The sequence below is a fragment of the Eurosta solidaginis genome, chromosome 1, assembly GCF_040869045.1.
Source record: "Eurosta solidaginis isolate ZX-2024a chromosome 1, ASM4086904v1, whole genome shotgun sequence".
Taxonomy (NCBI): domain Eukaryota; kingdom Metazoa; phylum Arthropoda; class Insecta; order Diptera; family Tephritidae; genus Eurosta; species Eurosta solidaginis.
The window spans coordinates 354,020,483-354,039,671 of record NC_090319.1 but is presented as its reverse complement, the minus strand read 5'-3'; the positions used below and the strand labels follow the sequence as shown (position 1 = coordinate 354,039,671).

Below are 19,189 nucleotides of genomic sequence, written 5' to 3'. Positions count from 1 at the left end.
GTTCAAAGTTTTATATTTTCATTCCATTCCATTCTAATACCAACACGCACATAACCACCGTCGTGAATGTAATCAGCCCTCATCTGATAAGTCACCCATACAACCCTGCGGATAGCGAATTAAAAAAGTCAACAGATAAATTTTATAGCAAAAAAGGAAATTGAAATCTTTCGCTACGTCAGAAGAAAAGTGAAAAAGGGCTGAAAACTAATTACAAATTACTAATGCCTATTTAAAAATTATGAAAAAACTATAAGCGAGTAGTTTCAGTTAGGATAAAGATTAAAATAGTTGAAAAAATTAGTGATTTTAGTATAAATGGTGTTGGAAAATTGTTGCTGATACTGAAGCATCTGTGTTGCTGTGCGTAGAACAAAAGCAGAGCGTAAAAAAGGAAAACTATAAAAGGATCGGTTTGGAAAAGTAGTTTTTAAATGGAAGTGTAACGTGCGAGCAGCGGAAAGGGAAAATTCTTGGACATATTTGATTAAATTGCCAATGGAAAAGTGTATAGAGTGGTATGTGAGTTACTGCTAAAACCAATTATAGATGGTCAGTACGGTAAGGTGGCGTACGAAGTTGGGGAACAAGTAATAGAAAATAAGAAAAAGCTGCGTCGCAACCAACCAGCTGGACCATTACAAATCGATTTCAGTGCACTTTATTTGAATGAATATCATAAGAATTGCCATTAAAAACCTAATTTAGTTGTTATACAGTCTTTGAAAACCTACACTCTCTTCCCATTCCCATTCTTATTTTGTGTGCCACACTGTTTCCGTCAACATCAACAAAATATTCAGCCGTCGATCGAAAATGTGGTCGTTCTTTTCGCGCGACTCAAGTAAAGATTTCCCATATGACATCGGTGAACAGGTGCCCGGCTTTGAAGCACATTCCATTTGGACACTGCATAAGGCAAAACGTAAAGGCACACAAGAAGAAGTCTCAGTATTTGTATATGATATACGAAGCGGTTCGGATGCGAAATGTGAGCTGGCAAAAGCAGCGCTAAAGCGGCTAAAGACGTTGCGACACCCGAGTATTTTACAGTACTTGGATTCGTTAGAAACAGATAAGACTTTGTATGTGGCCACGGAAGCCGTGGAACCGTTGGGAACACACATAGAGAAACTAGCGTCCGATGGTCCACAAAAAGACTTATACCTAGCTTGGGGGGTATTTCAAATTACGGTAAGGAAATTTTTAAATGAAACACTGGTTTCACACCAATCTGGAATAATTAATATATTTCTCTTTGTAGCGTGCACTTTCGTTCCTGAATAATGACGGTAATCTGAGGCACAATAATGTATGCGTGTGGTCTGTATTTGTAAACTCGTCTGGTGAATGGAAATTGGGCAGCTTGGAATATGTGTCGCCTGCGGATGGAAATCCTATGCCCCCATTAAAAGTGCCACCAGCTTTAGAAGTGTACGATCCTCCAGAAAAAAATGATCAAAGTAAATTAAAAGCAGCAACAAAATGGTATGTAATACAGGAACTTTCATGTGCGAAAATATTTCGACTCTAAACTGATCTACCTACCTATAAAATACCCAAAATTACTTAGTATAGATTGTAGTTGGGTAAGGCAGGCAATCAAGAATGTATTTCGATGTGGAATGAAATATATAGATACTGTAACGAATTTACTTGCAAATCCTCTTATTTGCCCTTTTGCTAAGTTCGTATCACTAAACTGTTGAATAAATAACTCCAATATTGAATAATGGAAAAATGGCCTTTATTAAAGTACTTCACAATAACACTTATACATTGCAACTAGCTGGCTTAATAACCAAACTTAAATGAAACTGACTTTCAAAATAATACTGCTATGGCTCGCTAGATAGCGTCTTAATCGAAACTGCTTGATAGCTCAAATCAAACTGAATTCCAGCGCCTCTACATTTGCTGCCTTTTATACTCTCTGATTTCAACGTTCGCATCTTCTAGGCGCTTCCATTTCCAGAATCTACTAGTTGCCATCAGCTCAAACTTCTCAGCTGTAACTGCAATTGCACGATTTTATAGCTTCTCTCATTGCATACTTTCAGGAGTATCTCAGATATATGCATGTGTTTGTGCATTGATTCTCCGCTGCTCGTATACGTACATGGTACATATGTGTAGACCAAGTGTCGGCAAAAATGTTGTGTGGATGTATTAGTGAGAGCGCTTTGATCGTGCGAACCAATTGATTCACTGATCATTCGCTTGTAAAACTGCAACGGCTAAGCACGCAATAAATAATAAATTATTGATGCGCACAATGGCAAGCGAATATTTTATGTTGAACAACGCCTTTGGGCAAATTCAATGGGGTTTATGCTACAAAACATTTTCAGCGACGTATGTAAATAACATCAAACGACATTTTGAAAGTTCGCATAAAAACTTAAATAAGTTGAATGCAACAAAAAAATTAAAACTTTTTGAGGAGAGTTGCATTTTTTCATATTAAATTAATTCATATTAATAAAATGTATTTACGTAAATACGTGCATACATTTTTCGCTGCGCAACTAGCGATACCAACACTCGATGTTGACACGCCAACTGCTCATTGCAGACTGAACCATTCACTAAACAAAGAGCGCAGGCTATCTGTGTGAGCTGCTCACCATCTTAAGATGTATGAAACGCCGATGCCTGGTGTAGACGCAATTATTGTTTCGTTTATGTAGATACATAATGATTGATCTATGGATGTGCACGATATCACTGTTTAGCATCGGCTTAGAGATAGCAGCACCCCTTAGTTTTGCTAATATTCGTAACAATACAATACATTTGTATATCGGTAACGGGACCTATTTTTATACTCAGTTGAGCAGAGCTCACAGAGTATATTAACTTTGATTGGATAACGGTTGGTTGTACAGGTATAAAGGAATCGAGATAGATGTAGACTTCCATGTATCAAAATCATCAGTATCGAAAAAAAATTTGATTGAGCCATGTCCGTCCGTCCGTCCGTCCGTCCGTCTGTCCGTTAACACGATAACTTGAGTAAAATTTGAGGTATCTTGATGAAATTCGGTATGTAGATTCCTGGGCACTCATCTCAGATCGCTATTTAAAATGAACGATATCGGACTATAACCACGACCACTTTTTCGATATCGAAAATTTCGAAAAACCGAAAAAATGCGATAATTCATTGCCAAAGGCGGTTAAAGCGATGAAACTTTTTAGATGGGTTGACGTTATGACGCAGAATAGAAAATTAGTAAGATTTTGGACAATGGGCGTGGCACCGCCCACTTTTAGAAGAAGGTAATTTAAAAGTTTTGCAAGCTGTAATTTGGCAGTCGTTGAAGATATCATGATGAAATTTGGCAGGAACGTTACTACTATTACTATATATGTGCAAAATAAAAATTAGCAAAATTGGATGAAGAACACGCCCACTTTTTAAAAAATTTTTTTTTTTAAATTCAAATTTTAACAAAAAATTTAATATCTTTACTGTATATAAGTAAATTAAGTCAAAATTCAACTCCAGTAATGATATGATGCAACAAAATACAAAAATAAAAGAAAATTTCAAAATGGGCGTGGCTCCGCCCATTTTCATTTAGTTTGTCTAGAATACTTTTAATGCCATAAGTCGAACAAAAATTTACCAATCCTTCTCAAATTTGGTAGGGGCATAGATTCTATCACGGTAACTGTTCTCTGTGAAAATGGGCGAAATCGGTGCAAGCCACGCCCAGTTTTTATACACAGTCCACCGTCTGTCCTTCCGCTCGGCCGTTAACACAATAACTTGAGCAAAAACCGATATATCTTTACTAAACTTAGCCCACGTACTTATCTGAACTCACTTTATCTTGGTATAAAAAATGGCCGAAATCCGACCATAACCACGCCCACTTTATCGATATCGAAAATTACGAAAAATGAAAAAAATGCCATAATTCTATACCAAATACGAAAAAAGGGATGAAACATGGTAACTGGATTGGTTTATTCACGCAAAATATAACTTTGGAAAAAACTTTGTAAAATGGGTGTGACACCTACCACATTAAGTAGAAGAAAATGAAAAAGTTCTACAAGGCGAAATCAACAGCCCTTGGAATCTTGGCAGGAATACTGTTAGTGGTATTGCATATATAAATAAATTAGCAGTACCCGACAGATGATTTTCTGGATCACCTGGTCCACATTTTGGTCGATATCGCGAAAACAACTTCACATATACATCTAAGGGCCACTCGCTTTTAAAACCCTCATTAATACCTTTAATTTGATATCCATATCGTACAAACACATTCTAGAGTCACCCCTGGCCCACCCTAATGGCGATATCTCGAAAAGGCGTCCACCTATAGACCTAATGCCCACTCCCTCTTAAAATGCTCAGTAACACCTTTCGTTTGATACCCATATCGTACAAACATTCTAGAGTCACCCCTGGCCCACCCTAATGGCGATATCTCGAAAAGGCGTCCACCTATAGACCTAATGTCCACTCCCTCTTAAAATGCTCAGTAACACCTTTCGTTTGATACCCATATCGTACAAACATTCTAGAGTCACCCCTGGCCCACCCTAATGGCGATATTTCGAAAAGGCGTCCACCTATAGACCTAATGCCCACTCCCTCTTAAAATGCTCAGTAACACCTTTCGTTTGATACCCATATCGTACAAACATTCTAGAGTCACCCCTGACCCACCCTAATGGCGATATCTCGAAAAGGCGTACACCTATAGACCTAATGCCCACTCCCTCTTAAAATGCTCAGTAACACCTTTCGTTTGATACCCATATCGTACAAACATTCTAGAGTCACCCTTGGTCCACCTTTATGGCGATATCTCGAAAAGGCGTCCACCTATAGAACTAAGGATTACTCCCTTTTAAAATACTCATCACCACCTTTCATTTGATACCCATATCGTACAAACACATTCTAGGGTCACCCTGGCCCACCCTAATGGCGATATCTCGAAAAGGCGTCCACCTATAGACCTAATGCCCACTCCCTCTTAAAATGCTCAGTAACACCTTTCGTTTGATACCCATATCGTACAAACATTCTAGAGTCACCCTTGGTCCACCTTTATGGCGATATCTCGAAAAGGCGTCCACCTTTAGAACTAAGGATTACTCGCTTTTAAAATACTCATTACCACCTTTCATTTGATACCCATATCGTGTAAACACATTTTAGAGTCACCCCTGGCCCACCCTAATGGCAATATCTCGAAAAGGCGTCCACCTATAGACCTAATGCCCACTCCCTCTTAAAATGCTCAGTAACACCTTTCGTTTGATACCCATATCGTACAAACATTTTAGAGTCACCCCTGGCCCACCCTAATGGCGATATCTCGAAAAGGCGTCCACCTATAGGCCCACCCTAATGGCAATATCTCGAAAAGGCGTCCACCTATAGACCTAATGCCCACCCCCTCTTAAAATGCTCAGTAACACCTTTCGTTTGATACCCATATCGTACAAACATTTTAGAGTCACCCCTGGCCCACCCTAATGGCGATATCTCGAAAAGGCGTCCACCTATAGACCTAATACCGACTCCCTCTTAAAATGCTCAGTAACACCTTTCGTTTGATACCCATATCGTACAGTCACCCCTGGCCCACCCTAATGACGATATCTCGAAAAGGCGTCCACCTATAGACCTCATGCCCACTCCCTCTTAAAATGCTCAGTAACACCTTTCGTTTGATACCCATATCGTACAAACATTCTAGAGTCACCCTTGGTCCACCTTTATGGCGATATCTCGAAAAGGCGTCCACCTATAGAACTAAGGATTACTCCCTTTTAAAATACTCAGTACCATCTTTCATTCGATACCCATGTCATACAAACACATTCTAGAGTCACCCCTGGCCCACCCTAATGGCGACATTTCGAAAAGGCGTCCACCTATAGACCTAATACCCACTCCCCCTTAAAATGCTCAGTAACACCTTTCATTTGATACCCATATCGTACAAACATTCTAGAGTCACCCCTGGCCCACCCTAATGACGATATCTCGAAAAGGCGTCCACCTATAGACCTCATGCCCACTCCCTCTTAAAATGCTCAGTAACACCTTTCGTTTGATACCCATATCGTACAAACATTCTAGAGTCACCCTTGGTCCACCTTTATGACGATATCTCGAAAAGGCGTCCACCTATAGAACTAAGGATTACTCCCTTTTAAAATACTCAGTACCATCTTTCATTCGATACCCATATCATACAAACACATTCTAGAGTCACCCCTGGCCCACCCTAATGGCGACATTTCGAAAAGGCGTCCACCTATAGACCTAAGGCCCACTCCCTCTTAAAATGCTCAGTAACACCTTTCATTTGATACCCATATCGTACAAACAAATTCTAGAGTCAGCCCTGGTCCACCTTTATGGCGATATCCCTAAATGGCGTCCATCCATAGAACTATGGCCTACTCTCTCTTAAAATACTCTTTAATACCTTCCATTTGATACACATGTCATACAACCACATTCCAGGGTTACCCTAGGTTCATTTTCCTACATAGTGATTTTCCTTATTTTGTCTCCATAGCTCTCAACTGAGTATGTAATGTTCGGTTACACACGAACTTAGCCTTCCTTACTTGTTTTTTTTTATTTATTTATTAAAAAGTAGCCTACGGCTAATTCAATTAATTTCTATACAATTATTATTTCCTATTAAGTTTAACAGCCATCTGTATATAAAATTTAAGGTTAATTATAACTAAAATAAATATATTTATTAAATATTATTTTATATCACATTAATCATCAGCCATTGTATTAGCATCTAACCAGAGACCTATCTTCTCCCTAAACAATCCAACTGTTCTTACATTTTTTATTTCATCTGGGACGGCATTATACATTGCTAATCCATTATTAAATACTGTTTTTAAGCCCTTAGTTGTACGTACAGGCTCCAAGTGAAACTGGTTTGCCTGCCTAGTTAGGTACTGATGTACATCAGAGTTTCTCCTAATTAAAGATTCTAAATATTCAGGTAATAGGCCATTTTCAACTCTATAGATCATGGGAAGGAAATTAATTTTTCGACATCTACTTTATTTCAGGCTGAGGGCCTTATAACGTGTACCAGTGTTTAATAAGTAAGTAGTAATGCGATCAACACGCGGTTACAAAAACCACAATAGCAACATGATACATTTTGTGACAATATGCTGCCCCTGTTATTTGTTTTATAATAATCTTACTCCCTGCTGGCACTTTCCCGAAGTCTTTAATGAAGATTGGCTGCTCTGATTAAATCATCGTGACATCTTTCGTTAATTTAGGAATGCATCGCTTAAACATCAACCAACATTTTTCCATTGAATCTGAACTACTCTACTTATCTCAGACGGATCAACTGCATTTGAAGTACTGCCGTCTGTCCTGCTAGCCTTTTTTTCGTGTTGCGGGGCGGTCCTGGCGTTGTGCTTAAGCATCAACCAAAATTTGTTTCCATATCTTAAGACGGATCAATTGGATTAACTGTTCTACCTTTTTTTGTTGTTGCTAGACACGCTTCTTCTGATTCTTGTAGCGATAAAGACACTTCCCGCTGGTGTCCTTTACATTATATAGATCCGGTAGGTTCCGGTAACAAGCGAAAATAAGGGGATTCAAGTGGTTGATAAGCGTAATACAAAGTTTTATAGCTTCAGAGCTTCTGCAACCCAATTGTCAATCTCACCTTCGCGAAGGGAATCTTGTTATAAATATGAATGCATCATACACATATTTAGCAGGCGAGGGTTTCTGGCCTGGAATTAGGGGGTGGGGGCGGGATGGCCTAGAAGGTTTAATGTGGTCAAATAAATCGTTCCCGAGATGGTCGGGCTAGTACCTTGATGGTGCTTGTTACTGGAATGTACCGGATCTACATATATCCGGTAAGGAACCATCAACATCGATAATGCTCCCCAAAACCTTCTGTACTTGCCGGACCATCTAAGGAAGGCATGTTGTTTTTGTTGTTGTAGCGATAAGGACACTCCCAGGCCATGAGGAATGTTATCGATGTTGATGGTCCCTTACCGGATATATGTAGATCCGGTACATTCCGGTATCAAGTACCATCGAGGTACTATCCCGGCCATCTCGGGAACGATTTAGTATGACCACATGAAACCTTCATATCCATACCGCCCTTCCACCCCATCTATCCACGAGGAACCTGGGGTCGCCTCGGCCGTTGTAAACGGGATTGGCCGCGGGTAGGTGAGTTTGGCAATTGCTGTGGAGAAACTATAAACTGTGTTGGCATCCCCTTGAAAGGGTTGCGCTCCACAACCCCTTGAATCAATTTAGTATTTTAGTCGCCTCTTACCACAGGCATACCGTCCGCGGGTATATTCTAAACCCCCTAACCAGCTGTCATCACGACATCTTTCGTCGATGAATAATTCCTCGCCAAACATCAACCAAAAAGGCAAAAGGAATGCGAGAAATGTATAATTTCACTAAATATGTATGTTGCTAGTATGTACGTCACAGACTTTCAACTTAAATTGGAATCATCCAGTTCTATTAGGCATGAAATTCTTCTATACTTTAATCAATATATTGTATGGTTATTATTAATTTTAGCTCGGTGGATATGTGGGGCTTAGGCTGCTTGGTATGGGAGTCCTTCAACGGACCACTAAAAATGCGTTCATCTCTGAAAGACATTGATAACATCCCTAAATCTCTGCAAACATTATATTGCGAGTTGGTTGGTGCATCGCCATCGAATCGTCCCAACCCGGCGGATATAATAACAAGATGTCGCAAACCTGGAGGTTTTTTCAAAAATGATCTTGTTGACACGCTACTATTTCTTGAAGAGATACAAATAAAAGACAAAGCGGAGAAAAATCGTTTTTTTAGCGGCTTAACTTTACATTTGGATAGCTTTCCTGACAATGTCTGCATGTAAGTGTATTTTAACTAATATGAATATAGGCGACTTTGTAATCTTAAACTGTTTCCATTACATATTTTACAGACATAAAATACTTCCTCAACTAATAACAGCATACGAATATGGTGATGCAGGTTCGGCTGTGCTAGCACCTATGTTTAAACTCGGAAAATTACTTGATGAAGCGGAATATCAAAAACGTATTGTACCCTGTGTTGTTAAGCTATTCGCCTTGACAGATCGTGTAACACGTTCTCGACTCTTGCAACAATTAGAATTATTTATAGCACATTTGCAACCACAAGTGGTAAATGATCAAATATTTCCACAAGTAGCACATGGATTCTTGGACACCAATGCCACTATACGAGAGCAAACTGTCAAGGTACTATATGTCGATAATTTTTTATTTCGTGGTAGTAAAAACCTAATTGAAATGTATCTATATATTTCTTGTTTTTAGTCCATTATTCATTTGGCGCCTAAGCTAAACTACAATAATCTTAATGTTGAAGTATTGCGACATTTTGCGCGGTTGCAAGCGCGTGACGATCAGGGTGGCATACGCACCAACACGACAGTATGTTTGGGTAAAATTGCTCCACACTTGCATCCACAGGTACGCCAGCGTGTGCTAGTATCAGCTTTTATACGGGCGATGCGCGATCCCTTTCCACCAGCTCGAATTGCTGGTGTGCTCGCATTGGCTGCAACTCAACAATACTTTCTACTTAGGTAAATTTTTGTAATAAGTTAATGAAAAATCATTTATTAATTTTATAATCGAAAATTTGGTTTTTTCGTTCTAATTAGTGAAGTGGCGAATAGAGTGCTCCCATCTTTATGTTCTCTGACCGTTGATCCAGAGAAAACTGTGCGTGATCCTGCTTTTAAAACGATACGTGGTTTTTTGGGCAAACTAGAAAAAGTGTCCGAAGATCCCAGCCTGCGTGAAACGATGGGTTCGTGAATGAATTGAAAATATTTAAATTCAAAATTAACCCGGTTTTTTGTTTGTTTAACTCTTTAGAAGCTGACGTACATACTGCTACACCTTCTATCGGCAACGCTGCCGCCACATGGGCGGGTTGGGCTGTAACTGCTGTAACAGCGAAATTTTATCGTAGCCAAAGTGACTCTTCAAGACCGCGGCCACCGTTGACAGGCCGAAATCTTTCGAAACCAGCATCTTTGGGTAGATTACTTAAATATAGTCTTAATATGTTTGTTTTACAGTAAATATACGTTTTTTCTTTACAGAGCAACCGTCTAGTAGTAGCCTATCAACGACGACGTCAAGTGTCACATCTATGACATCTCTAGAGCATGAGAGTAACGATACATCAGCTTCTGCATCAGACTATGGTAATAACGATTGGGACAATGAGAATTGGGGCGAAATGGACGTAAGCATAGTTAATAATATTCGTAAAAAACGGCAATTATATAATTTATCATTTGGTTAGACATCACAGGACCACAGTAGTCCAATGGCTGGTACCTCCAATAATGGACAAACGATTGTTGCGAATGCGCTGAATGAAGTACGCGACGGTTGGGATAATGAGGAGTGGGGTAGTTTGGAAGAGGAACCGGTAGGTTTAGTTGAAATTTAACACAAAATATACACGGATATTACATGCCAAATTTAGAAATAGAATAGCGTGAAACACCTTTAATTTGAATGAATTTTTCCAATGGTCAAGTACTGCACCGAAATTCATTCAAATGCAGGATGGAAGTGACTGCGGCCAATACTCAATTTGAAATATAACGATCTCTTTATAGTGTACATGCTAATAATAGTTTACGTTTTCAGGGCGAAGAGGAAGAAGAACAAGTAGACCAGCCAACGCACTCACGACAATCACCTCGTTCCCCGCATGCGCCACAAACAACGCGTCCACATCAACAACAATTACAACAACATCAATTGAATGAACTTATCGAACCATTAGCGAAGCTTAATACGCACACAGCGACATCACCGTCAAAAACTTATAATCAGCAAGCGCATAACCTAAGACCAAAAGATATCTCAAATATATCCATAACGCAATTGGCAACAACAACAACGGTATTTACAAATTGTAACAATGTTAGTCCGCCATATGTAAATAATTCAACGAATTCGAATGCGAATTGGAATAGCGATTCTTGGGCTGATGGTGAATTTGAACCTGTTGAAGAAACGTTCACGGGTTAGTAAAAAATATTTGTCAATTTTTATATTAGTTGTAGTGTGAAAAACTATGCATTTTTTATTTAGGGAATCCTAAATTAGATGAAGCGCGTCGAAAACGGGAAGAAAAGAAACTGCAGAGGCAACGTGAGTTGGAGGCGCGCCGAGCGCAACGCAGTAGTGGTCCAATGAAATTGGGCGCTAAAAAGCTTTAAATGTGAACGAACTTTTCACTAATAAATGTGTACTTTTAATAAGATTTGAACATATTTCAATGTATTATATCGATTAACAGGAAAAAATTCATTTGTGCATTTTGCATGTAGTACTGTGTATTGAAAAAATATGGTTCATTAAGGAGAGATTAATTAAAGCGTAAAGTAGATATGTATATATGTATGCATTACTAATGGTAAACTATGTGCTACCGACGTAATCGTTAATGAAAGAATATAATGATTGCTCTCAAAGAACATGATTTTTTGGTGGAAGAATACTTAATACCCAAACCGCTGTTGTAGTTGTTGTTGTAGCAGTGCTGATGACAATCAATATCCTACAACGGGAGTCCAAAGAAACTTGCTGTTTAAACACGGGTGGGCCATAAGGAGAAGGGTGTTAGAGGCGCTGAACACGAGGTCCTTACTCTGTTTCGAACTTGAGCATAATTTTAAATTAGGGATGGTTTTCAAGTTGATGTTTTAAGTCGTTTTGGACATATAGAAACAAAAACGGGAGCAATGCAACCATAAACTGTCAAACAATGATGAGAAAGGAATGGTGGCGGAAATGAAGGATATCATCTGCCGGGTCTGCTAGAAGTTATGTACTATATGGGTTTGTATCAATATGATTTCTTAACATGCCCAAATCAAATTATATTCACATAACAACTGTGGTTTAGGACATATTTTTGGCTAAGCCATCGACAGTCATGAACTTCAATAGCAATCATTATACTATACGAAAAAACTTTTTTTGTGCGGAGTTTAATCAGTAAACAAAACAGTTTCCTCGTTATTATTATATTATATTTATTTATTACGGTCTTCAAGACCTAGTTGATGTTAAGTAAACATTTGTTTCATTAAATATTAAGTGTTTTACAATATAAAAATAATTTTACTTTAAACTTATTAATATTTTCACAATCTTTCATCTCAGTAGGTAGTTCATTGTACATTTTGTACCCAGTGTATTCTAAAGTCTTCTTTGCGAACTCTGTTCTTACTCTAGGCAGTCTTATATTATTTCAGTATCTAGTTCCATTACTATGGATGTCGTGATTATATAATATTTTATTGCTCAGGTAACTCGGTAGCATTCCTAATCTTACATGATGTATAAATTTCAAAGTGAAGTAACTTATTGACTGTTTTATACTAAGCCAGTTTAACCGATTCAGCATTATAGTTTTTGATGTTCTTGGGGGACATTTTAATATAAATCGCATTGCCTTGTTTTGTTGTATTTGTAGTCTTTTAATTTGCATATCACTCGCTATCAGCAGAATTGTAGGACAGTATATAAAGTGCGGCTCAATAACTGAAAGATGCATCATTATTTTATGACATTGACATGTTCTGTACATGAATCCTATTTTCTGCGCAATTTTTCTTTCAAGATAATTTATATGTTCTCCAAAATTCAGGTTTTCATCAATTAAAACTCCTAAGTACTTCATTTCATTTACTCTTTGATTTAAATTGTTTTATATTTCAGGGTTATATTAGCCGTGTTTTTTTTACACGTAAACGTCTATACGCTTAAACTTTATATGGACTGCTAAGCGACAAACTTTAAATACACCTCTGAAATTGCTGCGCATAAAATTTGTCCTACTAAATTTCAACACGCTTTATACCCAGATGTAACTGAAATATTTATCTTTGTTTCACCCTCTACACTAATTCTATGTATTCTATGTGTGTCCACAAATCATCGCAACTGATTTAGCTATATGTTATACCCTATGGCCATCAGAGGGTTGTGTCTCCGCTTTTCGGTACACCCTGTGCCTGTAGCTAGTTATTTAACCACTGTCGCTAGATGGGTCTCCTAAGCATTATCTAAGCGAGGATAGGCGTTTTTTTTCACGCGCAAACGTAAACGTATACGCGTGTATAAAAAAACACGGCTATTGTTTAAATCGTTATTACGTATGATGTTCTGGTTTTTGCAAAATACCATGAACTTATAGCGTTTTCTTTTCTGTAAAAATTGTTGCCCTCATGTTGCACTCTTAATTTCTAATTTTTGATCTAGTCACCTGCCGCGATGCAAAATGGCTCTTCTTCGTAGTTAATGAGACCCTTTTCTTATTCGGTGGAAAATATTTTGTGAAAAGAAGAAACAAACTCACAAGAGAGCTGGGAAAAACCAACAGGGCGACACTATTTTCAGAAAAGAAAACGCTATTAGTCTTATCTATATTTAACTTAAATTTTTTACGGCACAACCAGTTGTATAGAGAGTCAAGATCTTCTTGTGTTTTCTGCATTGCACAGTCGGCATATTTCTCACTGATGATGAGCAGTGCATCATCCGCATATAGACGTATATTGCAATATTTTAAGCATTTTTTGATATCATTTATGTACAATGTAAATAGTATCGGTGCAAGTACTGAACCTTGTGGCAGTCCGATATCTACATCCACAACCGATGAGACTGCGTTTCCAATTACCGTCCTTTGCTTTCTGTCACTGAGATAACTTCGGAATCATTCCAAAGTCTTTCCTCTGACACCAGTTTTGAACAAAACATTCAACAATTCCCGTCTCTAAACTGTTTCAAAGGCCCGTTTCAAGTCTAAGAAGACAGACACCACAACTTTTTTATCTGATATATCTTCTTTCCATTCTGCAATAACCATGTTGAGTGCTGTTTCACAAGAATGGCTCTTCCTGAATCCAGACTGTTCTGGTATAATAACTTTGTGATTTTCTAGGTATGCCACCAATTGATTATTCACCACCATTTCCATAATTTTCTCATCTGAGGGTAACGTATTGATTGGCCGTAGCTCCTCCGGTTTCACTGTATTTTTTACTTTTTTCCACCGGTACTATTGTTGAAACTTTCCAGCAGTTTGGAACAATGCCATTATTTAGGGACTCATTTATTATGTCTTTGTAAAAGTTACCAATGTACATCATGGAATCCTTGAAAACACCCTCAGGTAAAAGCTTTTCTCCGCCATACTTATTTTTAAAAGCTTTTGTGATATTCATTATATCATCTAACACAATGTCAGTGAAAAGAAATGGTTCTATTGCGATCGAGCGATCAACGTTTAGTTCGGATGCAGTAGGCATTTCTTCGATACTATCACTAATTTCGACTATGCTCTGTACAAAAAAATTGTTTAGGGCATTAGCTATATGATACTCATTATCGAGGCATTCGCCAAGTAGTACTATCTTAGTGATATGTTTTTTGTTATCTGTAAGCTCTGCGAGGTCTTTCAGACACTTCCACATCCGCTTTATGTTTCCGTTATTGCTGTGAAGTCTGCTCTCCATATACATCTTCTTATACATAATCGTACTTTTGTATATTTTCTTTAATACATTGTATTCATCCCAGTATCCTGTTTCTGTGGCAATATTATATAGCTCAAGTTTTCTTTTATGGAGGTCTTTAAGCTCACGGTCATACCACTTATTTCTCAGTTGTATTTTTGTTCTCTTCACATATGTCAGTGCTTGCATTACTTCAGTAAGAATATTGTTCAGGGCTGTAGTTTTATTTTCTACTTCCGCATTACGCATAAAGCTAAAATCGCATGTTCTTAGCTTATTTAAAAGGTTTTCGGAACTATAGTATTCCCATGAGGTAAAAGTAGAGTAACTTCTCATTTTGCAAAACTTTGTTGTTGGCACTTTGAAAATAATTGTTTCATGACCCGAAATTCTATATTCAACTATATTTTGATGTTAGCCTCAAATATTGGCTTTCAAGTGCGAAATCGGACCATTCCTAATATATTTTATTTATTTATTGTAATTGAAAAATTGAAAAAGTAAACATGTAAAAAAGTTGGCACATCTGGTAATGTGGTAGATGTATTGTCATGTTTTTTAGTGCGCTGATTCCGAATCATGTATCAGAATCAACCGAGCACGCCCCGGAAGCTCAAACTTCCGAATTTTTTTTTTAATTTTTGAGGTTAGGTTAGGTTGAACTGACCGGTCCACGAGGACCTCACATAGACTGAATAAGTCCGTAGAGTTACCAGAAGTTTGTTTTAACGACCAAACTGAAAAACCCTATCAAAAACCAGGACCTATGCTAGCGCCGAACCACGGCCGGTTAAGCGATAAAAATGCGTGGAAATACATGTGTTTTTATATGGCTGTAAGAGTTCTTTAGGCATCTGTGCACAGACACAAAAAAAATGGTTGAATCAGTAATGTGGTATGTGTATTCTCATGCGGTGAATCTCCCTTCAAAAAACGCGAGTACTCCATAAATAATGTAAGGAATACTCCTTTGGGAGTATAGGAGTATTCCAAAACTAATCTGTATTCATACAAAAAATGTGCTCCAATTAACATTGCGATGTCCTAGGAGAGGAGTATGTGATCCCACTCTCGCTTTGTTTGTGAGTATTCCATAGAGTACATACGTGAGAGTACTTTCCAAAGTACTTTCACTGTAGTACTCCAATGGAGCACCCACAGAAGATCATATGCCAAAGTACTAAAGAGTAATTGTGTTGGAAAGAATTATCTGAGTGAATTTAATTTAAAATGAAGGTAAATGAAGAGGGGCAATACAACTTTTATATTTTATACTACGAAAGTTCTTATGTTATTTAGCATTTGCGTGAATAAAGAAACTAATATTTCTCTATACTATAGTATGTATACATAAAACCAGTGCGCGGTTGAATTTTATCAGAGTTGCCATAGAAAAATTTTATTATCAGTTATTTGTATGCAATATTTTACTTTTGGCAGATCTGTTCGATCGTTATCGTGTCGTGATCACGGTCGTTAAAAAACGAGCAATGATCGGCTGATGGTGGTCCGGAAACGCATTGCAAAGGAGTATTGTTAGAGTACTCCAACATGAAGAAAATGGAACACGTAATCCAACAATTTTTGCAGGGCTATTATCAAAATTTGCCTAACGGGTCGTGATTCGGCCATAACCTCAAAAAGCACTATTGATCGAAACAAATTTTTTAAATCACAATAGCTCTGAAATGGTGGATCAGATGGATGTCATATGCGAACTAGCGGCAAATAGTAGTCGTAAGATCAACAAATTATTAGGGGGACTCATGATAGCATATAAACTTATAAGGTGTAAAATTATATCCCTTTACACACGCGGTTATATGAACGCACCTAGTAATACTCTTGATAAACTTGATTGTTTATCAGCTGTATTATTGCCAAACAAAAATTTTTCGATTGTTATACAAAAAAAAAATGCCAAGATTAAGTGAAAACTCAAAACTAAAACGCCTTTACTTGCTGATGTTGGAGATTTCTGATGAAAATGCCTGCTGTAATGTCTGCAAGGTTGCATTCCTTTGAGTTTACCGCGTTTACACAATGAAATGTGCGCGTAAATTTATACAGATTGTGTAAATGATTTTTCATACAAAATTTTACAGCTCGTTTACGCACTAGATAAAATTATACGTTTACACACTTTATAAGGCATTTATACGGTTACATGAGTCCCCCTATTATAAAGTTGAGTTGAGAAATAGTTTAACAGTTGCATAGTTATCGCTTAATTCAATCGTTCTCATTGCGTTATACGGGCCTAGATAACAGATTAGACTCAGCACAGAAAACGTATGGCACTGCATGCGTTGCACTACCAGATCCGCATTTTTTGCACATGGATGAGCATCTAAAAAAATAGTTTGGCTCAATATCCAAAAAAAAAAAATTTATTTTGCCGAATAGTGTTATCAATCGCACGTCACTTTCAAAGGGCAAAAGCCCTGCAATGAATCGCACTAGGTCCGATTTAGTGCAGAACTATCGCATTAAGAGACGGTACTAAAACTAAAGCCGGAGTCATTGGTGCCGTATGTCGTATCGCTGTATCCGTATCCCTAACGTAATCAGCTGTTTATCGTTACGACGGCAAACCAAAACCCAATTGGTTGGCTACGATACGGTTACGACCTTAGCGGCACCAATAATCGATTTCATTGATTCTCATAAGGTTGGTCGAATCAGCTGTTATAAGGTTACCGATACGGTTACCGGTTGTAGGGTTATCTACTTTGTAAAATATACTTTAATTTTGTAAATTATTTTTTATGTTATAATACTTTTAATCTTATTTAAAAATGAAAATGTTCTAGTTAGATATTTTTAAATTTGTAAAAAGTGAAAATAATAAATAATACATAGAATAAATTTATTTAAATATATAGTTTAACACTATATATTTATGGCGTATAGTGTTAACTACTTTGTACTCTTTACTTTAATTTTTAAAATAATTTTAATTGAGTTTTCCTGTTAACTTAAAATTTTTAATAACTTCAAAAAAAGAAAATTCTAATTAGTTTGAAAATATTTAAACTCAAAAATATACAAAAATAAATTTTTTAAAATAAAATAAATATTTGGCTTATTACCAAACCGGTAAAGCACCAATGTCTCCAGCTTAATTCTGTCCACTTGCAGTACTTTCAATTAATATTGTGATGTCCTACGAAATGGCAATTGCGACCCTATGCAGACCTTTTGATGACTTGCTCTGCGGTAGGTTATTCTGACATAGTCGCAGCCTTTAATTATTTTAATTTAATTTAATTTAAGCATATATATCAGACTTAAGCGATTCATTTTAAAATTCTGAATACCAACTGTCCCGCTCTGCATTCGATTACCACCATTTCGAAGGTTGACATTGAATCTATAGTTCGAAACTATCGCTTTGCGTGAATGTCCCTGCAAAAATTGTTGGATTACGTGTTCCATTTTCTTCATGTTGAAGTACTCTAACAATACTCCTTTGCAATGCGTTTGCGGACCACCACCAGCCGATCATTGCTCGTTTTTTAACGACCGTGATCACGACACGATGACGATCGAACAGAGTTGCCAAAAGTAAAATATTGCATACAAATAACTGATAATAAAATTTTACTACGGCAACTCAGATAAATGCAACCGCGCACTGGTTTTATGTATACATACTATAGTATAGAGAAATATTAGTTTCTTTATTCACGCAAATGCTACATAACATAAGAATATTCGTAGTATAAAATATACAAGTTGTATTGCCCCTCTTCATTTACTTTCATTTTAAATTAAATTCACTCCGATAATTCTTTCCGACACAATTCCTCTTTAGTACTTTGGCATATGATCCTCTGTGGGTGCTCCATGGAGTACTACAGTGAAAGTACTTTGGAAAGTACTCTCACGTATGTACTCTATGGAATACTTACAAACAAAGCGAGAGTGGGATCACCTACTCTTCCCCTAGGACATAGCAATGTTAATTGGAGCACATTTTTGTATGAATACAGATTAGTTTTGGAACACTTCTATACTCCTAAAGGAGTATTCCTTACACTATTTATGGAGTACTCGCGTTTTTTGAAGGGTACTCTTCTGCTGTCGGTAGATTACCATTACTAGTATGCATATATGTGCTATATTGCACCAAACTAATTACGATATTATTTACCAAAGCGCAAGATATTAAAATTGTAATTTAAAAGGTGCAGAAACACCTCTATAATAAATATTAATACATTCTTTTTTATATATGGAATATCAGACGAATGCTGTAAAATAAACATACCTACTACATAAATGCAATGAAAATTTCATAGAAATATATATTTTTGTTTTAAAATCTGCAAACATAAAATAAATCAAAGTATATAGTTGTAGTTTGTATTATGTAAGATCAAATAGAAAATGTTTTCGCAACTTCAACTCTAGTTGACACATCATTAACACATATGCTGCATACATTCACACTCACACACAATTAGACAGCTACAATAAGATTGTGCTTATGTATTAATTAATATCACATTTATTTAAATTTATGTGCACCAAACTATTCTGTAAGTACATATTTTTAC

General features: G+C 37.1%; 1 protein-coding gene across 2 annotated transcripts; it reads left to right on the top strand.

Annotated features, from left to right (window-relative positions):
* The first annotated feature begins 3 nt into the window (after nt 1-3).
* On the top strand, nt 4-11,576 carry yata (N-terminal kinase-like protein yata). Of its 2 annotated transcripts, none has more exons than XM_067762695.1 (12): nt 4-518; nt 804-1,194; nt 1,265-1,488; nt 8,606-8,932; nt 9,006-9,306; nt 9,385-9,656; nt 9,735-9,883; nt 9,952-10,116; nt 10,182-10,327; nt 10,397-10,516; nt 10,741-11,122; nt 11,191-11,576. In XM_067762695.1, the coding sequence occupies exons 1-12, from the start codon at nt 499-501 to the stop codon at nt 11,316-11,318; spliced, it is 2,625 nt and encodes an 874-aa protein (XP_067618796.1). In that variant the 5' UTR covers nt 4-498; the 3' UTR covers nt 11,319-11,576. The 2 variants fall into 2 exon arrangements, with proteins under 2 accessions (XP_067618796.1, XP_067618795.1); XM_067762694.1 differs by having other exon boundaries at nt 8-518; nt 10,388-10,516.
* Nucleotides 11,577-19,189: the final 7,613 nt, after the last annotated feature.